We start from the raw sequence: 22234 nt of genomic DNA on the forward strand, positions 1-22234 counted from the left end.
GTATTGGATTATCCAATAGGCAGGTTAAGCACATGCTGAGGGCACCACAAAGGCATAAGCACCAAGTGATAAGGGGAAAAAGAGTATTTGACATTTCCTGAGCATCAGATTTGTTCTTATCAAAGTAATTAGATCTTTGTTGGATTTCCTTTCCCTAATTTAGAGTGTAAAGCTAGTTCTGTTTCGAAATACATATAAGGATGAACGTAAAGAGGCAGTATGCAAGAGGAAATACAATAGTCTTTTCTGTGAGTCAGGCTTCTTAAGGTTTATGCAGACACTCTGTGCCTTTGCTGCTGGGGCACTATCAGCCCCGAATCTGCTTCACCCGCACCCCGGACCACCAACAGAATTACATGATATTTCATCCTACAGCATTTGATTGCACATTTATCATATCACTTAGCACATTGTGTAATAATTACTCTTTAATAGTTTCCCCGACTAGACTATGAAGTCCATGAGGAAAATAATTATCACTTAGCACATTGTGTAATAATTACTCTTTAATAGTTTCCCCGACTAGACTATGAAGTCCATGAGGAAAATAACATGTTTCTATCTAGCCATTTATTTCCTGCATCTAACCCAGTGACTTATGCAAAGTGGAGACTCACTAAATGTTCTGGAACTGAATAATTTATTGTCCTGTTTATAGATGCAGATAGTGGCCCTTGTAGGAGAGATTACATGATCTCTCTTAAACTGTTGGACATCTGACTCAATAACATCTACCAGGACATGTCCTAGTAGTCCCATTTTGTTAATCTGTACAACAAACTGTTCAGGGAATAGGCATTGCTCAGAAATAAGCAATCTGAAGAGGCCATAAGATTCTTATGCCACAAAATGGTTTACTGGTGGATTTTTCTCTTAACTTGTCAAGTGTTGTAACAACCAGGATACATCTTTAGATTTTCTAGATTTATTCTTATACACACATGATCATTCAGTTGCATTAGTTCTTTAAAAAGCAAAGAACCTTCTCAGTTAAACCAAAGATTCAGGCACCTTCTGGTCTGTTCACTAGAGGCCGTTTTAGGGGGGATATAATTATAAAATTCTGTTATTGGATGGATTCCATATGACCATTTATGGCCTATTGCAGTCATAGAATGACTTAAATTATTACTGTCCTAGAGTGACATTCCCGGAATCCAAAATGATTCCAAAGATCATCTTTTGAGCATGGAGCCATCTGAGTAGAATATCTACCAACTGGTAGTGGTTCCCAGATGCCATGAAAGCTGGTTTGTTGTGGGTATTGTCACAGGTCAGAAATGAAAAAAGAAAAACAACAATTTAGTGATTTTTTTTCTCCCAGAAAAATAAATCTATTGAGTATAAAGAACCATCTTTTAGTCTTATATTGCCCTTTAGTTTTTGGTTGTTAAAATGTCCTTTTAGGCCCTAACTGATTTGGCTCAGTGGATAGAGCATCGGCCTGCAGACTGAAGGGTCCCAGGTTCGATTCCGGTCAAGGGCATGTACCTTGGTTGTGGGCATATCCCCAGTAGGAGGTGTGCAGGAGGCAGCCAATTAATGATTCTCTCTCATCATTGATGTTTCTATCTCTCTCTCCCTTTCCCTCTCCAAAATCAATAAAAATATATTTAAAAAATATCCTTTTACCCTTTCTTTAATGAAATGATAGTGATAAGGGATTCTGTACCTTATTATCTGAAAACCTTAAGGTGAGATATGTTTCAGAATTTAGGTTCTTTTTGGATGTTAGACAGGGAATACAGTGCCTATAACCAATAGTACTTAACTTCAGCCCGGGTTGAGTTGGTACCTCGAAACCAGTTACAGTAATATTTCTGCAGTGAAATGGAAGAATATTTATACTAAGTGAGATAGAATTAGCCTGTGGATAGCCTCACATTTGTTCAGGTCAGGGTTTACTGCCAGATGAGTTCAGATCAGTTCAGATTTTGCTGCCAAATGAGTTACAGGCAAGAAAAAAAAGGACGATTTGATCTCCAATTATTTGGATTTTGAAATTGTGGATAAAGGGTCATGGGCTTATAATTGCCTTTAAAATATTATTTCTTTGGAAAATAAAGTTGGCTACCCTTTGTAAGACCCCAAGATGTTTTTGAAATTTCTCTGGTCCACAAAACCCAAAAGCATGGGAAAACACTCCCTTTGAAAGCTGTTGAAGTGATTATAACTTAACTCATCCCTAGCAAATGATAATGTAATCTTTGAATGCTGCAAGATTCCTCAAATAGACTTAATCAAAGTAAGTTGAAATTAAGTTTATCTTGTAGCAATTTTAGGAAACTGGAGCAAGAGAGAAAGTTGCAGAAACCACCCACATTTCCCAGTGATAGGTTGGGATTCTCTGTGAGATTGGTTTTAATAGAAAGATCGTCTGGGATACATTATTTTTGGCCAATGGATAAGTGAACTTTAGACCCTGGAGAGAGGTCTGTGTTGGGGAAGGGCAACCACAAGTAGCTATGTTAAGTTAACTGATTAATTTTGGGCATTTATGGGTTATGTTTCTATTAATCAGATGTGACTAACAATTTCCATCTCATATGTTTAAAATGAGTTAGCAGCCATTGTAGCACTTTGATAATATAGACCACCTTACCATGTAAAATTGTTATTTTGAGGAGTAATTCCATACTGCATATTCATGTGTATCATTGTCCAATCTGGCTTCCTGTTGGAGAGGTAATTTGATCTCTTTATTCTACATGGTCTTTTAAGGCTCTCTTCTCTAGCATCCTAGCAGGGTATACTATCTAAGTTAGAAGTATAATAGTCTTTGCCTTCAAAATTTTGTGAAGGCAAGCTTACCTAATTAAAGGGTGTCCCAAAATTCACACAAGAATTAATTTTGATAGAAAACACAGGTTTATAATTAAAAATTATAAATTTTTTATTGATTCATAAAGTATACAGTATAGGGTTATGTATGGAATAGCATATCAGGTAAATGGCCTCCACGGCTTTGCTGGCACATACGCCCGAGAAACAATTCAATTGCTGTATGAGTCATTTCCTGGTCATGTAATTTCCCATTTTGGTGATCAGAATTGGCCGCCCAGATCATGCGATTTAATGCTGTTGGACTTTTTTCTTTGGGGTTTTTTGAAGTCTAAGGTTTATGCCAACAAGCCCACGACCACCCATGCCTTGAAGGAGGAAATTGAGTGCTGTATCAACAAAATTCAGCCACATTTATGCAAAACGGTCATGGAAAATTTCAACAAAATAGTGCGTATGTGCCAGAAAAACCGTAGAGGCCGTTTACCCGATATTCTATTCTATACATAACCCTATACTATCTACTTTATGAATCAGTAAAAAAGTTACAATTTTTAATTATAAACCTGTGTTTTCTATCAAAATTACTTCTTGCATGAATTTTGGGACACCCTTTATAACCTCATAAGTGGATATGTGTTGATGGTATACATCTATATGTCCTATGAAGTAATAGAATCAAAGCAACACAGCTCCATAATTCTTATTGTAGCAAGTTTTTTCCAGAATGTGGACTTGGTAAAACAATAGTTAGGTATTGTACCTAACTATGCTGTAATTTGGTGTTTCCTTGCTTACAAACATTGTTTCTCTGTTAAAAAATGTGCCACTTGTTGATTTATTGATCCTCAGCTTCAGTTTCACCCTTTTTGCCTGCTCTGTGAACATGGACCCAAGCCCTTTAAATATTTGTTTCCTTGACCAACTGGTATGAAAATTCTGTCAATAAGAGGGTGCCAGAAAGGCAGATCAGGAAGAGAGGGTTTTGCTTCCTGGTTTCTGAAACTCGTGTATCTTTTCTAGTGCTCAGCTTCTTTACCTAAATGTCAGTAGCTTTTCCTATTGCCCCCTTTAGATAGAGTTATGGCTTACCAGTGCTTCTGGTAAGGCACTTTCCGGAGCATGTGTTTCAGTATGTTCCAAATGGTAGGCTCATCTTTAGAATTTCTGGAAAATCCAAAGATAAGCACCACAGGAAATTCTCTGCCCTTCAGTGAGCTGTGCCCTCTCCAAAGAAGGCCTGGATCTTGGCCCTAGGTAAACAATGAGCACTTCCTTGAACATTTACACACTGCATCTCAGCCCTGGAAGAGGGATCTCTTCCTAAGTGTTCTTTCTCAGCCTTAGGAGTAGTTGTTTCTGATATCTGTGATTCCTCTATTTTTTAGAATTCCCTTTACTCATTACTAGTCAATTGCTTATCACTCCAATTCCATGTTATTCCAATTTCCCGTTATAGTTAATAATTCCTTATGTGAAACTCCCAGTTCAAATTACTGTTTGGTTTCTCTCTCCTGATTAGACCTAGACAGAAGCAACCAGTTAAAGGTTCCTATGATATCATTGTGCCTATAGGTGAAAACACTAAGATAAAAACATTTCAAATATCCTTTAGGAAAATATCTTAAAATAACATAAAGTTGAAATGTCCTTGCCGTGGAGCCTCTATATACCTGTGTATTTATCTCTCCTCTCTCTCTGTGTCCCCCAACATTGCTTAGGTGTTACCTGTCTCCTCCTGTTCTGTTCCCATTTGCCTTTATAAGCTTTGTTTGTAATCCCAACTTTGCCTTTAATAAGATATCAGTTGACCTCTCTGGGTCTCAATTTCATTCTTGGTGAGACAGAGATAATAAAAGATCATAAATTAATGAAATAAATGACAAGAAAGTGTTTTGTAGTTAGTAGGGCATCATACAAATAAATTGTGAGTGTGTGAAAGTTTATTTTTGTATTATTATTTATTAATTATTATGTTATTTTCCATATGAAAAACTCTAAACCTAATTTTGTCCCACCCTGTATATAATTTTTAGATGAAGTAGAATGTTCTGGGTGCTAAAAAAAAAAAAGAGCAAATAGGATATGGGAGTCCAGACAACTGTGTTTTCATTGTGGCCTGAAGATTTGTGGTTTAGTTCCAAGGAATGCCGCCTGATCTTGAAGGATCTAAGCTGCCATTGGTTAAATTGCTGTGACACAAATGGGCTTTGTGTGAGGCACTTTACATATGTTATCATATTTAATCTTTACATTTATTCTTATTTCTTCCATTGTTTTATTATGACTTGGACTTATTTTCAAAATAGTTTCCTTGAGGGCAGAGTTATAAAGTTTTATTCACTTATTTTGTTTCATTGAAACCCTCCTGTATTTCAATTAAATGTGGGAATAATCAATGGCAGTAAAAGTCTTCAAGTCAGAAAATTTTAATTTTTATGCAGCTTTTCAGGTATGTTCTGTTCTTGTATATATCCATGGATACTTCTGTTTGAACAATTGGTTAAGTGTTTTCACCTTAGATCAAGAATAAACATTCTCTATGATAATCTCTATATTGAAAAAGGGAATGATTTGTTTAAAAATTATTCTCTCCTGTTTGCCAGGAGATAGTGTCAGTGGGTGTAGAACATTCTAGGGGGTTACATGGTTGACTACAGGAAGAAATGTAGCATACTACTTAAACTAGAGATGGGTGCTCTTTGAATGCAAAATATTCTGTCAAATTACAGAATGAGTGCATCTCTCAGTGGAAGATGTTGCAAAGTGCAAGTGACTGTGAGTCCTGAAAGCACTTGTCTGCACAGGTTGGATTCTATGATATGTCCACCAAAGACAAGTCACCTTTCTCTTATAAGTCAAGAGTTATGAGTCTTCAGATTTATTAGAAACCCCTTCTTCAGTTTTAAATTCCTTTGTGATGAGTTGTGTACTCTTCCTTTGTTAGTCTGCAGACAAGATGGAAACTTCCTGTTTGTCTGGCAAACAAATATGAGAGATAGCCTGTGCCGCTTTAAGAAATAGCTCCTATTAGATTGGAGTTTTCTGAAGTATGCTGCACATGCTACAGCGGTATGCAGACTGCTGACAGTACACAGGTTTATACTTTAAATTGGAATTGTTTTGTTATTTCAAGTCTCAATGCTTTTTATAAAAAAGGCCTACTGTATCACACTTGTGATTTCATGGATTTTATTGCTGAAGTCAACACTAGAGCAAGTAACAACACCTTGTTCAGACCAATTGAATTACTGGTGCAGGGCTCAGATATGCCTGAGACTGCATAGCTGCAATCTTTTAAGGGCTAGAGCAAAATTTTACATCCAGAAAATGGTAAGTTTCAAATATACAAAGTATTTATAGTATATGCAATTGTGAATTGGAATCAGGCTTGTGGATTGGAATGTATTTTTTTCCTGTTTTGTTGTTAAACTAACATGCTCCGTGGATAAAATGGAATTTTTAAAATGTAAGGGTTCCAGACTGTGATGAATATCCTAATACTAATGCATGATTTTGATGAAATTAGTCATGTACCTTCAGATATGAAGACCTAATTTAGTAATTGCCTGAACCATCTGCTACTGATGTAAAAGGACCAACTGCAAAGAAAATCACACAAATGTAATGAAAATTATTCTAAATTTGTGTTTTACATAGGCATGATGAGAATTAATCTTTTTTCTTATATATCATATGTTTGGAGAAATGTTCTGGTATGAAACCTTCCAATTCCACCTGTTATCCTATATAATAAACAGCTAATATGCAAATTGATCATCATGCCCTTGCACAAGATGGCCACCCCCATGTGGTCACAAGATGGCCACCACAAGATGGCTGGCAGGGGAGGGCAGTTGGGGGGGGGGGACCAGGCCTGCAGGGGAGGGCAGTTGGGGGCAATCGGGCAAGCAGGGGATGAGTTAGGTTCAATCAGGCTGGCAGGGGAGTGGTTAGGGGGTGAGCAGGTCGGCAGGCAGAAGCGATTAGGGACAATCAGGCAGGCAGGCAGGCAGGCAAGCAGTTGGGAGCCAGCAGTCCTGGATTGTGAGAGGGATGTCCCACTGCCAGTTTAGGCCCTGTGGGATCGAGCCTAAAGCATTAGTCGGACATGCCCCGAGGGGTCCCAGATTGGAGAGGGTGCAGGCTGGGCTGAGGGAAATCCCCCCAGTGCACAAATTGGGCCTCTAGTTTTAAAATATACAAGGAGTACTGTACAAAACCTACTTCAGAGGTTCCTCAAAAAGTTAAACATAGATTTGCCATATGACTCAGAAATTTCTCTTCTAGGTATATGTCCAAAATAACTGAAAACAGGTAGTCAAACAAATATATGTACACATATCTTCACAGTAATACTATTAACAAGAGCCAAGAGGTGGAAATATCTCAAAATGTCTATTGATGAATACGGATAAACAAACCATGGTATATACATACAGTGTTATATTTAGCCACAAACAGGAATGAAATACTGATAACACTATACATGCTCAATGAAAGAAACCTGGCACAAAAGATCACATAGTATATGATTCCATTTATGTGAAATATCAAAATAGATAAATCCATACAGACACAATACATATTGGTGGTTGCCATTGGCTGTGGGGAGAGGAGAATACGGAGCAACTGTTTACTAGATTTGAGTTTTTATTTTGGGGTGATGACAATATTTTGAGACAAGATAGATTAGATAGAGTTGGTGGTTGCCCAACATCTGGAATTCACTATATGCCACTAAATTGTTCATTAAAAATTGTTGATTTGATATTATGTGAAAATCATTTCAAAAATACCCCAAAAGACAAAAACCCTACCCCATAGTGTGGCAAGTGTGGCACTGTGTGGGTACTAGGATGTTAGGTTGTGCACAAACATTTATTGCTTTAGCAGATATGTATTGTGAGGGTATAAAAAAATGACTTTCCTTCCACCTTGTAAGTTCTTCTAGCTGGGCTAGTCAAATTAACAGAGACAGATTAACAGGAGAAAATGCCCAATGTTTATTGTATGAATGTACATTCAGGGATACCATAAGATAGGAGATCCTCAAAGAGGCATTGGACAGTTGAGGTTTATATGCCACGATGGACAAAGGAGAAGGGGGGGAAGGCATCTGAGATTACAAAGGGAAATTAGGCAATTCATAGTTAGAAGAGAAAGAGAGAACAAGCGGCAAACAAATTTCTGCTATAGGCACCTATAGGCACCCAGTAACAATGGGTCATGGGGGATCCTAGTTAATACATCCTGTGTGGATCCTTTCCTATCTACCATACTTAATTAGGCTAAGGTGAAAATCCTTATGCTAAGGATTTCCTTAGCATATAAAATCTTTTTTAAAAAATTATCTTTATTGTTGAAAGTATTACAGATATCCCTTTTTTTCCTCCATTGGCACCCTCCACCCCATACCCCCCCCCCCTTTCAGGCCTTCACCACACTACTAGTATTATCTGTGTCCATGGGCTATGTATATATACATATAAGTTCCCCCATTAATCACTAATCTCCCCCCCTTAGCCCCACCACCCCCGCCTTCCCTCTGAAATTCATCAGTCTGTTCCATTATTCTATGTCTCTTGATCTGTTTTGTTCATCAGTTTATTTTGTTCATTAGATTCCACATATGAGTGAGATCACGTGATACTTATCTTTCTCTGACTGGCTTATTTCACTTAGCATAATACTCTCCATGTCCATCCATGCTGTTGCAAATGGTAAAGAGTTCCTTTTTATTCCATAGCCGTGTAGTATTCCTTTGTGTAAATGTACCACAGCTTTTTTATCCACTCATCTGATGATGGGCACTTAAGCATATAAAATCATATGGTAAGATTCCCTTCCTGAAGCAGGCTTTTCCATCTGATTCCTTGGGCAGGAAAGGGGGAGGGTCAAAGGTGCTTTCTGAGTCTTTTATTTCTTAATAACCACTTAAAATCAATATATTGAAAGTCACATTTGGGGTGGCAAAACTTTGGTACCCCTTCCTCAGTATTTTTATAGTTGCCTTCTCATTGAAGTAAGTTATAGCAGTTTTCCATTTATAGTAATAAATACAAGTTTTCCATTTTAGATAAAAGTAAATTTAAAATGGTTGATTTAAAGAAAAAGAAATAATATAGTACTGACATATGACAGATGAAGGCAATTTACAGATGGCCGAAGAATAGAAGACCTTAAGAAACATTATATGCTACGTGCAAGCCAATTAATTTTTATTGAGTACTAGAGGCCCAGTGCATGAAATTCATGCACGGGTAGGGTCCCTAGGCCTGGCCTGCAATCAGGGCTGATCAGATTCCCTGCCTCCCGCCTTCTCCTTCCCTCGCTCCCTCAGCACCCCACTGCTGCTGGTTGCTCACCACGTTCCACGCCGCCCCCTGGTGGTCAGCACATGTCATAGTGAGCAATCGAACTCCCAGTCTCTCAGTCGAACTCCCGAGGGGACACTTTCCATATTAGCCTTTATAGATAGATAGATAGATAGATAGATAGATAGATAGATAGATAGATGATAGATAGATAGAGTCCTGGATGCTGTTCATCAAAGGTGAATAAGATGTGTGGTGTTCTTTTTGCCTTAGATACTTTCAACTTAATAAAGGAGATAAGCCACATCTATAAATAATTCTAGGAAGTGACTGAATGTGCCAAGTGCTAAAACTGAGACCAAACTGACTGAGGTCAAGACTAGGTATCTTTTGGATTACCAGGACCATTGGAGAAAATGCTAGAATATAGAGGGAGGAAATGAACCAAGAAATTTGTTTTGGCATGAGGAACAGAAATAATTAATAAATACAACAATGTATTCATGTCCCATATGCTGTGGCCCTTTCTGTCTCTACTTTTTGCTCTCTTAGTAACTAGACAGTCATCCTGGGCTCCCTCTCTCCCTAACAACCTCACATTTAAAGATAGTGTACACCTTGGAGGGTTGTCTAAGTTGGTTAGAGCATCGTCCTGATGTGCCAAGATGGTGCGTTCAGTCTCTGGTCAGGGCACATACAAGAAGCAACCAATGAATGCATGAATAAGTGGAACAACAAATTTCTCTCTCTCTCTCCCAAATCAATAAAAAAACATTAAAGATGGTGTAATAGAGGACTTAAGTAGTGTACTGTTGAGCTACACTGCCTGGGGTTCAATTCCAGTTCCCATATTTACTGACTGTATAACATCATGCCATTTGATTTTTCTATGCCTTAGATTTCTCTTCTATAAAAATGGGGATATTAATAGTACCTACATTATAAGGTAATAGTTAATGTGAAATATGTTGAAAAATTAAATGGGTAAAGCATTTATAACACTGCTTGCTTGGTTCATGGTAAGTTATAAACAATGTTCACTATTATCATCATCTCCAGTCAGTAAATCCTGTTCATTCTATCTCCAAAAGACATTTTTTCAATGTCCCTCACTTTTACTGCTTTAGTTTAAGAGTTGATGTTGTCACAATTGCAGTTGTACCTTAACTAGTTTTGCTTCTCCCTCTCTCCTCCATCCCCTCTGTTTCACTTGACTGCCAGACACATTCCTGCTTATTCTTAAACACTCAACTCAGGTGTCGCCTCTGTGAAACTTTCCCTGATTCCCTGCCCTAGCCCAGCTAAGGTTCTGCATGAGCATTAATATCTTCTTGAGTATACATCCACTGTAGTGCATCTCACATGGTATTGTGACTGTACTTGATATTCCATGGGCTATGACCACTTTGAGGGTAAGGAACTGGGTTTACTTGGGTTTCAACTTCCAGCCTAAACACACTTGTTACAAAGTAGATGCTTATTAATTGTTTGGGTGGATGAATGAATGGCCTCTTCCTATAGAAAGTTAGCTTACAGACTTCATTTTGGAAGTTGAGCACCATCTATACTAATAATAGAAGAATATGCAAATTGTCCAGGACACCATCACAGTAAGAGTATTGACCAAACAGCAGACTGTGTGGGGTGACCAGGCTGGCAGGGGGGTTAGTGAGGGATGACCAAATGACCTAACAGCAGGCTGTGTGGGGTGACCAGGCCAGCAGGGGGGACAGTTGGGGGCGACCAGGGAAGCTGGGGGGGGGTAGTTGGGGGCGATGAGGCTGGCAGGGGGGCAGTTAGGGGTGATCAGGCCGGCAGGCAGAGGTGGTTAGGGGTGATCAGGCTGGCAGGGGTGGGGCAGTTAGGAGCGATCAGCCAGGCAGGCAGGTGAGCAGTTAGGAGCCAGCGGTCCAGGATTGTGAGAGGGATTGGGCCTAAATCAGCAGTCAGACATCCCCCGAGGGGTCCCAGATTAGAGAGGGTGCAGGCTGGGCTGAGGGCCTCTAGTAAAGTAAAATAAGAACAATGTATAGTAACTACTGTAAGAGTTTAGAAAAGAGGGCATTTAGTGAGTGTTAGAGACATCAAATTAGGTTTCAAAAAGGTAGAGCATTGCCCTAACTGGTTTGGCTCAGTGGATAGAGCGTCAGCCTGTGGACTCAAAGGTCCCAGGTTCGATTCTGGTCAAGGGCATGTACCTTGGTTGAGGGCACATACCCAGTAGGGGGTGTGCAGGAGGCAGCTGATCGATGTTTCCCTCTCATCAATGTTTCTAACTCTCTATCCCTCTCCCTTCCTCTCTGTAAAAAAATCAATAAAATATATTTTAAAAAAGGTAGAGCATAATTTGGAATTTAAGAATAGGCAGAACTTATGTGAACAGAGAAGTGGCCACAATCTAGGCAAGGGGGATGTTTTATGAGTTGAATATGGATGATGACAGGAAAAAGAAAACATTCTCCAAAACAGAAAAAAGATCAGCTTAACTAGGATGTGTTTGGTGGTGGGAGGCTGAGAGATGGAGTGGAGGTGAGGAAGAGGCATATGTTGAAAAGTGCAGACTCCCAACCTAATAATGGTGAGTGTTCCAAAGGTTTATTTCAAAATCATTTGCTCGGACATGACACATCATATTCAGGATGACGAGGTTTCTGGCCATGCCCCAAATATTGTATTTAGCCTATATAAGTGGCTGATATATCCATGGACAGTACTAGCTTGAGCTCCAAGTTAGCAGGGGGTCAGGAAAGGCATGGTAGATTCTGGACTAGAAGACACTGAATAAAAGAGGAAGTTGAGCTTTGCTGTTCTCCTATGACCCTTTTTACTCCCTTTTCTATATCTCAGTTTCCTTTTCTGTATTTCTAGATGTAGTTTATCTCCCAAGTCCCCTCCAACTTCCTTCAAATAGCACACCAACCAAGGTTACAAGGATTCCAAAACACAGACTCTCAATACCAGCCTTCCCCATACCCTGAGGGCAACAGCTCTTTGCTATTTGCCAATGTGAGAATAAACTGATAGGCACCTCCTCCTGGCAGCTGTACTTATAATTTTAACAGGCTTCTTTTTAGCTCAAATGAACCTACAATCGCTGGAACTTCTGGCAATAGTACAGAGCAAACAATGAGACGGGGAGGGAGGTAGAGGGAGGGAGAGAAAGAGAGGAGAAAGGGGATAGATGGATGGATGGATAGGGAGGGAGGGAGAAAGTTTATTGTTGAGAGTTGGCACTGTAGGAGAAGATATTTGGGGACAGAAAAAGCCTTCGATAATTTCCCTTTCTACTCTACCTCCCTCTCTCCAAATTGTTTTTGCATATTCCTCTCTTGAATCCACAGAAATAATAAAGTGCATTTTAAAAATTATAGCTCCCATGGCAATTCCGGTTAGAAGGGTTCTGCATTTTCCAGTTGTGTACCAATATGGGATGGCCTATAATGGGAAATAGGGTTGAATAAATAAAGTGTGCTGGGGCTGAGGGGACCTTGAAAGTGGAATTTACAAATACATACACACAAGTAAGGAGCAATGGAAGTTTTTTGAATAGACTATTGAGATGATGAAAGCAATAAGGAAGGCTAATTAATTCTAAAATTTGGATTAGAAGTGATGGGGTATTAAATTCACTCTTGACTTGGTTAATACATACACCATCCTGTTTTTTTGCTATTGTTTCTTAATTGTATTGGGGCTTCTTCATTTAATTGTTAGTATCTGCCTGTCTGGCTATCTGGCTGTTCTCTGTGGCTTCTGAGCCAATCTTTCCTTTAGGATCCAGAACACCAAAGGCTTTTTATGACGCGTGTGTTTCCAACTAGCCCATGAAACTTATACACTGTTTCTGTGTCCCAATAGCAAAATTCAAGTCCAGTGTTAGCAAAACACAGCTCTATTTTATAAGGCCACATTACTTCTGTTTAAATAAAAGCCTCCAGCCTTTCAAACTGCATCCCAGTACACACCAGAGGACAGTGGTTAATGATCTGCATAAGTAAGTTAGCCCTCACAGCTACAGAAGCCTCACCCCCTATGCATATGTGAAACCGTGTGAACAGGCTCTACCCTATGGGGAACCATTTATTCTTTATATTGTTCATTATGTTAGTATCCTTGATATTTCTACCCTACCAGTTTGAATAAAGGGAGAAGCCAGGATCTGGGGTGAGATAGGGATCTGAGACATTTCCTTAAACCTAAATTATAATTCTCATATTGGAACAGAAGATTCATAGGTCTTTGTCAAATATGTATTTTTTTACTATTTTGAAATTACAAGGGCTTGTTAGTATTGGGCCCTCCTGTGTTCATTTGTGTATTTTCCTCTTGACTGCTCAGCATACCATTTGAGTTACTAGGTATTGGGGATGTGCCATGGCTTGCTTGGTTGAATTCACTGTTATTTTATACTTTTTGTGAAATCTCGTGGAGTAGTTATTGATAAAATTGGATTTTGTGGTGTACTCTTTCATTATTTAATAGGATGTAACAGTTACAATAATTTAATAGGATGTAACAGTCCAAAATATGCCTTTATCCTTTTCATTTAGCAGTCTGTAGAAACAATTGGTTTTAGGAGATGCTATTTCATATTTCAATGTTAACTGGTCTTGGTGGTGACAATCTATCAAAATGCATTTCTTCAGTTTCTAGCTTTACCAGTTCTACTATCGTGACTTAGACAAGTGATGATTGGCATTTCCCTTCCTTATTGTAACTAAGTGTTTCCTTTGCTCAGTTTAGCTTAGCAGTCACTTCACCCCTCAGTTGTATACCTACTATTCTGGGCACCTGCTAGGCACACACAGGGTCTACCACACAAACATCATAAGGAATAATTTAGTTACACTGTTTGTAATTGTAATCTTTTATTTTTTACTATTCACATCTTAGTTTAGAAGGATAAGACCTTTTAATGATTTCTTGTTTAATTATCATCTGAAAACTGCTTAGTCTTAGAGGAGAGAGGCTCCCTCTGCTGACTTAATTTCACCAAAATTGTCTCCTAAAGTTAGGGTTACTGTGAGATAGGCACTGAGTTAGGTATAATAAAAACATAAGGGAGACCCAACTGCAGCTTTCAGAAGTTTATAGTCTTGTTTGTAATTTATGGAAACAGTGATAATCCAAAGTGCCATGCCAGTTTTGAAAACCTAGCACTTGAGTTTGCTAAGGGATGTAAGAAATGGTTTCATGGAAGGAGATATGCTTGGACACAAGTATGGCTAAAAATATTTGCTTGGTAGACAAGGAGGGCAAGGAATTAATATCATATGCTAAACCACTGAGAATTAGAGTATAGAACCTTTAAGGTCTATACCAAGAAATTGCTAATTGAGGGATAAAAGGGGTCTCTGTAAGTTGGCATTGGGAAAAAATTTCTTCTAGGTATAGGTTGATAGTTCTGCAAATTTAATTATATAGCATTCTATATCTTTCATAACCTATTCCTCTATCCCTCTAGCATTTTACTTTCTCAGGATCGGTGTGTAAGACTTTTCTTTTTTTCCCCTGTTTGGTATTATTTAGAAATCATATTTGTGTTTTTGACCCCTAAAATAAATACAATATTGAGGTGCCTAATGAACACCGAATTAGGTGTCAAGGGACCTGGATTCTTGTTTTCCAGTTCTCTCAGCAGCTATGTCACTTGAGCCAAATCATCTAATAACTCTGTTTTTCACTAGTAAGATGGGAATGTTAACACCTGCATTGCCTACCTCAGGGTTGGGTGAAAATGGAAATGAGACTCTTAAAAATTAAAAGGTATAATAAACTTTTTTACTTGGAATTCTGCTCACTGAGGCTATCACTTGACATTTAAAACAAGTAATTTGTGGAGTATCTGGATTAGAAAATTAGGTTGGAAAGTAATTGATAAATAGAAATATTCTAACTTCCTCATTAACTCCATATGTCTATCCTTCTGTCTGTAGAATGTCATTTAGCTTATTACCATGTTTTCAAATTTATGTGATAAAATTTTCTTCATCCCAATGGTCTGTCATATGTATCTTAGGTCCTTTCAGAGTCTCACTATAACTATTTCTAATAGTAATGGGTAGAAGAAGACTTATGAGTGGACATATTTTATAGTCAACCTAGAATAATTGATATCTGTTAGGTTATTTGAATTAGTCATGAACTATTCCCAATCATTTCTGATACCTTATAGTGGTATGACCTGAGTTTTGTTACATTTTGGGATATGTAATAAGGTTATGACTCATTCAAATAGGAATGGGAGGTTGTGCAACTGTGGCCTTCTATTTCCGTTGCCATCTTTTCTAATCCAGTGACAATACAGAGTTATTAGTAGCAGGAAATGGCACTTCAAATCATTTTCTTCACTTTGACCCCATCTTTCCCATTAGATTGACTGGTAATACTACTGGAGTCTGATAATTCACTTGAAATATGAACTTCTGGGATATAGGAATATGAGCTATTGCTCCCAATATAAATACTCCTGACCAACCTTTCTTTAGATCTATGTTTCTCAAAATCTGTCATCCAAGGATATTAGTGCATGATAGAGAACTCTATAAACCATTTAACTTACCGTGCTCTGAGCCATCTTATATACACCAAAAGAAAGGAGAAGAGTACCATGGATGAGATAACATGATGATGGTATTTTTCATGGAATGTAAATGAGTTATTTATACTAGATTGACATAGACTCTGTCACTGAAATTGCTAATAATATGAGACTTACTGTGGACTACCAGGAGGTAGTTACTCCCATTTTTTCTCCTTTTACAACTTCTAGATGAACTAGTTGGATAAAATACCTATTCTAGTTTAAAGTATAATACAAAATGATTATTGCTTTTTTTTGTTTCTTCTGCCAGGCCTCAAGGAAATACTCTGGCAATTGTTCTGTTTCCCACAAATCTAAATGAGGAAATAGTCTAGTTTATTTTCTCTTTGTTCTAAAAATCTATGGTAGCATTGATACATAGCTTAGAAACATTATTCTGAAGACTCAGTGGATTAAATTATTTTTATGTCCCCTAAGTACTACCATTTTTTGAAGATTTCTTGAGAAAAGTGTGGCACATACCCAAAATTACATTCTTTGTTTTATTTTTGCATTTGAATATTTTCTTTATAAGTTAGAAAGGAAAGTGGTCAGTTCATGTGCTCAATAAACAAGAAGAAAGGTGTAGACAGCTTTTATCTGGGAAATTTTCAAGTCATTGAGAAAATATTTTCTAGTATCAACGACTTTTTGAAATTATTGGCAGAATCCTCTTGACGCACTTTAACATTAAGTGGTTGAATAGACGAAAATATTTTTTATTGTCTACATAAAAGAAAGCACCATGGTTTTTGCATCATTGCATAAATCTAAGAGATTATGCATGCATAAGGATGATGAGACAAAGCTGAATGCTACATGCAAACATCAAGGAAAGCTTTTCTGGGTATTTGACACTGAGCATAATGGGGTGTGGTTCCACAGGGAGAGAACACTAAATATTTACACCCCAGGACATGTTTCTCTGGTAAAGCTTTTTGTCCTAGATTAATTTCCCAGCTAACACTTTTATCCCTTTTTTAAAGCATCTCCTTCTTACACTTGGATTTTGTCACTTAATACTATGGGGGAGGAACAAACTTTCCACCACCCTCAAGGTTCTTCTGGCTGGTCTAATAATCAAATAGACATGAAACAGATTGGCAAGAGAAAATGACCAAATCTAATGCATACATACCGGTATGTATGGGAACCTCATATACATGAGAGTGTCAGGGACCCCACATGCAGGAGAGGTTCAGAGACAGAAAAGGGAATTGTATTTAAGATATTCTGAGGTAGCTCTAGCAGGTTTGACTCAGTGGCTAGAGTGTCGGCTCCTGAGGACTGAAGGGTCTAGGGGTTGATTCCCGTAAAGGACACATACCTAGGTTGCAGGCTTGATCCTGGTCCTGGTCAGGGCATGTGCAGGAGGCAACCTATCCATGTGTCTCTCTCACATCGATGTTTGTCTCTTCCCCCTCCTTCCCATCCTCTCTAAAAATCAATGGAAAATATCCTCATGTGAGGATTAATAACAACAAACCCCCCAAAAAGACATTCTGAGCTAGGGATGAAGTGATGCACATTAGGGCTTCAGAAGGTAACTGCAGGGACAGCACATGTTCAATAATTAGCAGTTTGTCCTGCCATAAGATAGGTAAGAAGTAATTTTTCCTGATAACTCTTACCTTGAGCCAGGCTCCTAATTTAAATTCTTCTAGATAGTTAAGGGAAGAGCAGAAGTTTCTCTTCAGTCAGCGGGGTCTCAGTGCCAATAGCTCAAAATAATTTGCACAGCGCTAAGGCACATCTTGGGGTGGCTCTTTTTGAACCCACACAATTCCTTATGAGATTCTAAACCTTCTGGATCCAAATCCCCTATCCTCACTCTCCCGTTTCTTTCTGTGGTCTTCATAAATTCTTTGTGTTTCCTGTATGCACCTTCAGGTGAATTCTCTTGGTCTACTGCAAGTAGTAAAACACAATCACAGTCCCCCACCCCCATACCTTCTGCTATTGTGTTGGTATCCCTTTCTCATCATTTCTCTGAAATTTTTAAACCAGATCTGTGATGTATACAGCCAGCAATGTTGCATAGTAATGCAGAGTTGCTGACTAACACAGATCCAGTTCTTTTGGCAATTCATATCCTTTCGTTTTCAGACCTGAGAGTGGTGAAGGAAGTCACTGAAATTAGTATATACTGTGAAGTCTGGGGAGATATGCTTTCTTAGGCCATTTGCCCTCAGGTTCTGACTTTTGCCTTAGTATCATCGCCTCACCATCATGCTTCACTTTATAGGCAAAGGACCAAAAAGGTTTCTTGAACACTGTGTGCCAAACATTAGAAAGAAGGAATGGTTTAATGAAGGAACATTTAATCACTGTAGACTCAAGTTGCAATGAAATACATCACAGAAAAGAATGGCATTTGAGCTGGATCTGGAGGGATGAGTTGTGTTTAGAAAGTGAAGAGATTTCATGCAGGAGGACCTCTGGAGCAAAGGTGAGAAAGAGCAAAGCAAGTTTGCAATATAGAATGGATTGCTTCTCTGCCTTTTGTGTAAGTCCAAGAGATATAGAATGGGAAGTTGGTTTAGGGGATACTAGACAGTGAGCTCATTGGAAGAGTAGATTGGCCAGCTTGTAGTGAGTTCTTAGTGCTGCGCATAGATGTTTGATTAATTCCTTAAGTGATCCATTTATACAACAAATGGCTTCTCACAGCATATAGTGTAAAATCCAAACCTCTTTACTAGCATATAAGGTCTGTATACCTTAAAATTTACCACCTCAACATTATGTACCCTAAACTCCTTCCAGTCATACTGAAGACTTCCCTGATCCTCCCAGCACATTTTATTTCCTCACATTTCCACTAAAGCTTCTATATCATATCATGGATATACATGTCTGTTTTCTCATTCAACTAGGATCTTCCTGCAAGCAAGGGATTGTGTCTTATTCTTCTTCACATCAATTATATCTCCTAGCAGAGTACCCCACCTAATATGTAGCAAATGCTTAACATGTGTTGAATAAAATATTTATTGACCACTTAATTTATATCATGTGCAGCAGTATTTTAAGAGAGCTATCTAGAAGCAATATGACTGATAGATTGAAGATGGGAGATGCAGAGAGAGCAGTTATAAGTATTTTTTGAAATAGCTCATTTGTTTAAACAAAGAAACAGTAAGGGGTAGATTCCTAGAAAATAGATAAAGAATAAAGGATAGGATTTAATGACTAGCTACCAGGGGCACTAGAGAAGGAAAACTTAAAGATAATAAATATTTAAGGTTACTTTCAGGTAAACATTTTTTTTTCTAAGTCAGATCTCCTGGTGTTTGTTCCCGTTTATTGTTGTGGAGCTAAGCTTGAGATTCATGTCATTATGATACTCTATCTGGCCAGGAATTAAGATATGAAATATAAATAGTTCAACCATGCTGACTACAATTTCCAATAAGGGAAGGTGTACAGTGCATAGGTTTTTTAATATATAAAGCCTGTTTCTGCTTTTGAGAGCTACAACTGAAGTGTTATACCAGGCAGATGCACTGGGGTGCGCTACTATGTAGCAGAGCCTAGCTGTGCATCGCAGCTCTCAACTTTAAAACTCCAGAGAATTTGATGAGAGAGGGATCCACAAGAACATGACAAATGATGAGAGTTCAAACCTTAAGAGAAAAATGGGCTTATTGGTAAGAGACCTTTCTTTTCCTTTATTTACTGCTGTTACTTATTCATTAAAATAGCAAGCCTGTTGTTTTCATGTGTGGCTGTGAAGCGGTGTACAAAAATCAATTTTATATGTATTGTAGAATTCAGGAGACATATTGGTAACCATGCAGAAATCATAGGAAGCATATATAAAGCTTGGATTTAAAAAAATCACGAAGGAATTTTTACTTTATTTCAGAATATGCTGTAGATTTATTTATGTAGCTTAAATGTAATACAGGTTTAGAAATATATATGTATTTTTAAAGTTAAAAATAAAGGATAGTGACTTGTGTAGATACATAATTTCATTCAGTTACCAGAAGGTGGCACACCAGATTCTTCTTAAACACACAAAGGAAAGGGATAATATTAATAAGAATATAAAATAAGCTGTATTTAAAGACACTTTAATGTATTTTAAAACAAAATATATATATAATTGTTATCTGCTTGGTGAAGCTTAGTGTTAAAATATGACAAATATGAATTTAACCCATTGTAGCTTTTTATGATTCAAAAATAATAATTGTTATGTATATAGCATTTTAAAAGTAGACTTTGAAATAATATTGTCATTAAGGAGATGCTGTGATGAATTTACAATTTAAAAAATAAATAAAATACTTGCTGCCTACCTTTTGCATAAGAAGTCATTAGATTTAGGATAACATTTTGTGTAAGTTCTCTGCCGAGGTCTTCCTAAAGATACTATTAGACTATGACTTTGATTTAGTGGTGACTTTAATAATGCAATAATGCTTTGTGAGAAGACCCAGAAAAAAAGCCAAAACTGTTTATTTTAAGGCAAAGTTAGATAAGAGTATTGCTTAGTAATGTTTACCTTCTATAAGTGAAAAATGACATAAATTAAGTAAATGTAAATAAATTCAATTTGTGTTAGAGCTCCTCAAACACCTGCCAGCTTTCTTTAAAAATTTTTAAGAGAGTTGATTGTATATGCTGCAATACTTCTGTAGTAGTCTTTATTTTTAAAACTGCATTCCGGAGGCAGTACCAGAGTATGTTCACTGTTGCCTTTTGTATTAGCCCAAAGGAGACAGATATATAACAGAACTTCACAAAAACAAAATCTTCTCTTTGGAGACAGTACATCTCTTTATATGTTTTTATTAATTACAAGCACTATGAAAATAAGAAAATTGGTAGTAAATGAACCTAGAAGAACATTAGCCATCTGTTCTCTGAAAGCTTGTAATATGTGTCATTTGTGTTCAGGTTTTTATGGACAAACAGTATATCAGCAAATAATTGAACTTTGGGCTTACAAAGCTAGAAAATGACAAAGCATTCCAAGGCTGAATATATATTTACTGGAAAAGTGTTTCCTTATGTCCAAATTTGGCTAGTTTAGTCTTTTAGATCAGCTGCCAATAAATGTTGTATTTAATGTCAATCTTTATGCCAGACTTTCTAAAACATTAAGAGAGCTTCTAAAAACAAATAGAGTCTTATGGCTTTTAAGTTTTTAAAAATGTTAATTTAGATATTTTTTAATGGTTGTGCGGTCTTAACTGTTTAGGATTTATAAACATGGTTTATTAATTTACAGCTAAAATATTTGCAGAGTATGCTTTGAAAAATGTAAACAAAATACAATAAAGCCACAATTAACCAGATTTTTTTTTGCACTCCACTTTCAGGAGACGGAGACAATTGTCTTTAAAACAAGCCGATTTCAAGGATATATTCAAAAAATCAACTTCAGGGTATGTCCAAGGGTCTGCATTTTCCTTTACCTTTTCGTCAATGAGAATTTATTTTCATAAAAAGACCCTGAGATATATAAGGCATTCAGTCTCAAGAAAACTTTCAATGATATTTAGGGTACTGTGTTTATTACGACAAAGGGAGAGAGAGAGAGAGAGAGAGAGAGAGAGAGAGAGAGAGAGAGAGAGAGAGAAAGAAATTATTCTGCTAAAAAGCACCACGTGTCATTGTATTGTGCTTCGTATTTGCCAATGTGTTTTCACAAATACAAGTTCAGTTGGTTTTCATAACATTGCTGGGAGTCTAGCAAAGAAAGTGGCAGCTTTCCTATTTTAGGGATGAGGGAACATAACACCGGAAGTCACAAAGCTAGTTGGTGGCAGAGCTGTAGCCAGACCACAGGTGCCTAGCTCTGTCATCTTCTGCATTTTTTCCTCATCAAAAAAGTTTGAAACAAATTTTTAACTTTTCAATTTATATTGCACATCAATATAGCTGCTACTACCTTTGTCTCCTAATTGCTATACTTCACAGTTTCCCACTTTACATCTGTCTGTCTGCCTTTGTGCCTATCTGTCAGCCAGATGGTGACCTTGCTTTCAGACTCTCCCAGACCTGGAAGGATCTGGAGTGTGGGAGGGCAAGATAATGGTTGTGGACAGCGTGGCTTGACAACTAGTGCTGAGCAGCCAATGTTGATATACTGAGGAAGGCCAGGGGCTGAGAAAGAAAACAGAATCTCACTATAGCTGGGGTTATCTTGAGTGCGGGTTAAAGCAGTGTTCCTCCAAGTTTAGTAAAATAGGCATGAAAATCAGTTGGGAGTGCTTGTTTAAAATGCAGACTACTGGGCCCCACCTCCAGACTTCTATAGACTTCCACATTTTAAATATTCACCCCACATGATTCTTATGCGTATTTTAGTTTGAGAGCATCTGCCTTCAAGATAGAGGATGTTTTTCTTGTTATATGTATTGGAGTGTAAAGAAAAGAGCCACTTTTCTCTCAGTAGCATCCGTATTCCTTGTCAAAGCATATGAGGGCAGGAGTCAGGCAAGGTCGAGGAATGACAGATATTACTTGCACATTGCTATATCTACCTCTGAAGTACAATAGTTGTTTAATGTTATGTTTGCTAGGAGATATTTTTAAA

At 37.7% G+C, this 22234-nt stretch overlaps 1 protein-coding gene across 3 annotated transcripts in view; it reads left to right on the top strand.

Annotated features, from left to right (window-relative positions):
• KLHL13 (kelch like family member 13) overlaps positions 1-22234 on the top strand; it is a 192235-nt gene that overhangs the window by 99223 nt on the left and 70778 nt on the right. The window contains exons 1-2 of one of the 3 annotated variants that reach the window (XM_036305761.1): positions 19187-19331; positions 21015-21080. The exons of 1 other annotated variant lie outside the window; for it this stretch is intronic. In XM_036305761.1, coding sequence (XP_036161654.1) covers positions 19291-19331; positions 21015-21080 — 107 coding nt within the window. In that variant the 5' untranslated portion in view covers positions 19187-19290. Of the gene's footprint in view, positions 1-19186; positions 19332-21014; positions 21081-22234 lie in introns of those variants that run through there. One more of the 3 variants, XM_036305760.1, reaches the window with a different exon arrangement.

The sequence above is a fragment of the Myotis myotis genome, unplaced genomic scaffold (genome assembly GCF_014108235.1).
Source record: "Myotis myotis isolate mMyoMyo1 unplaced genomic scaffold, mMyoMyo1.p scaffold_m19_p_4, whole genome shotgun sequence".
NCBI classification, from domain to species: domain Eukaryota; kingdom Metazoa; phylum Chordata; class Mammalia; order Chiroptera; family Vespertilionidae; genus Myotis; species Myotis myotis.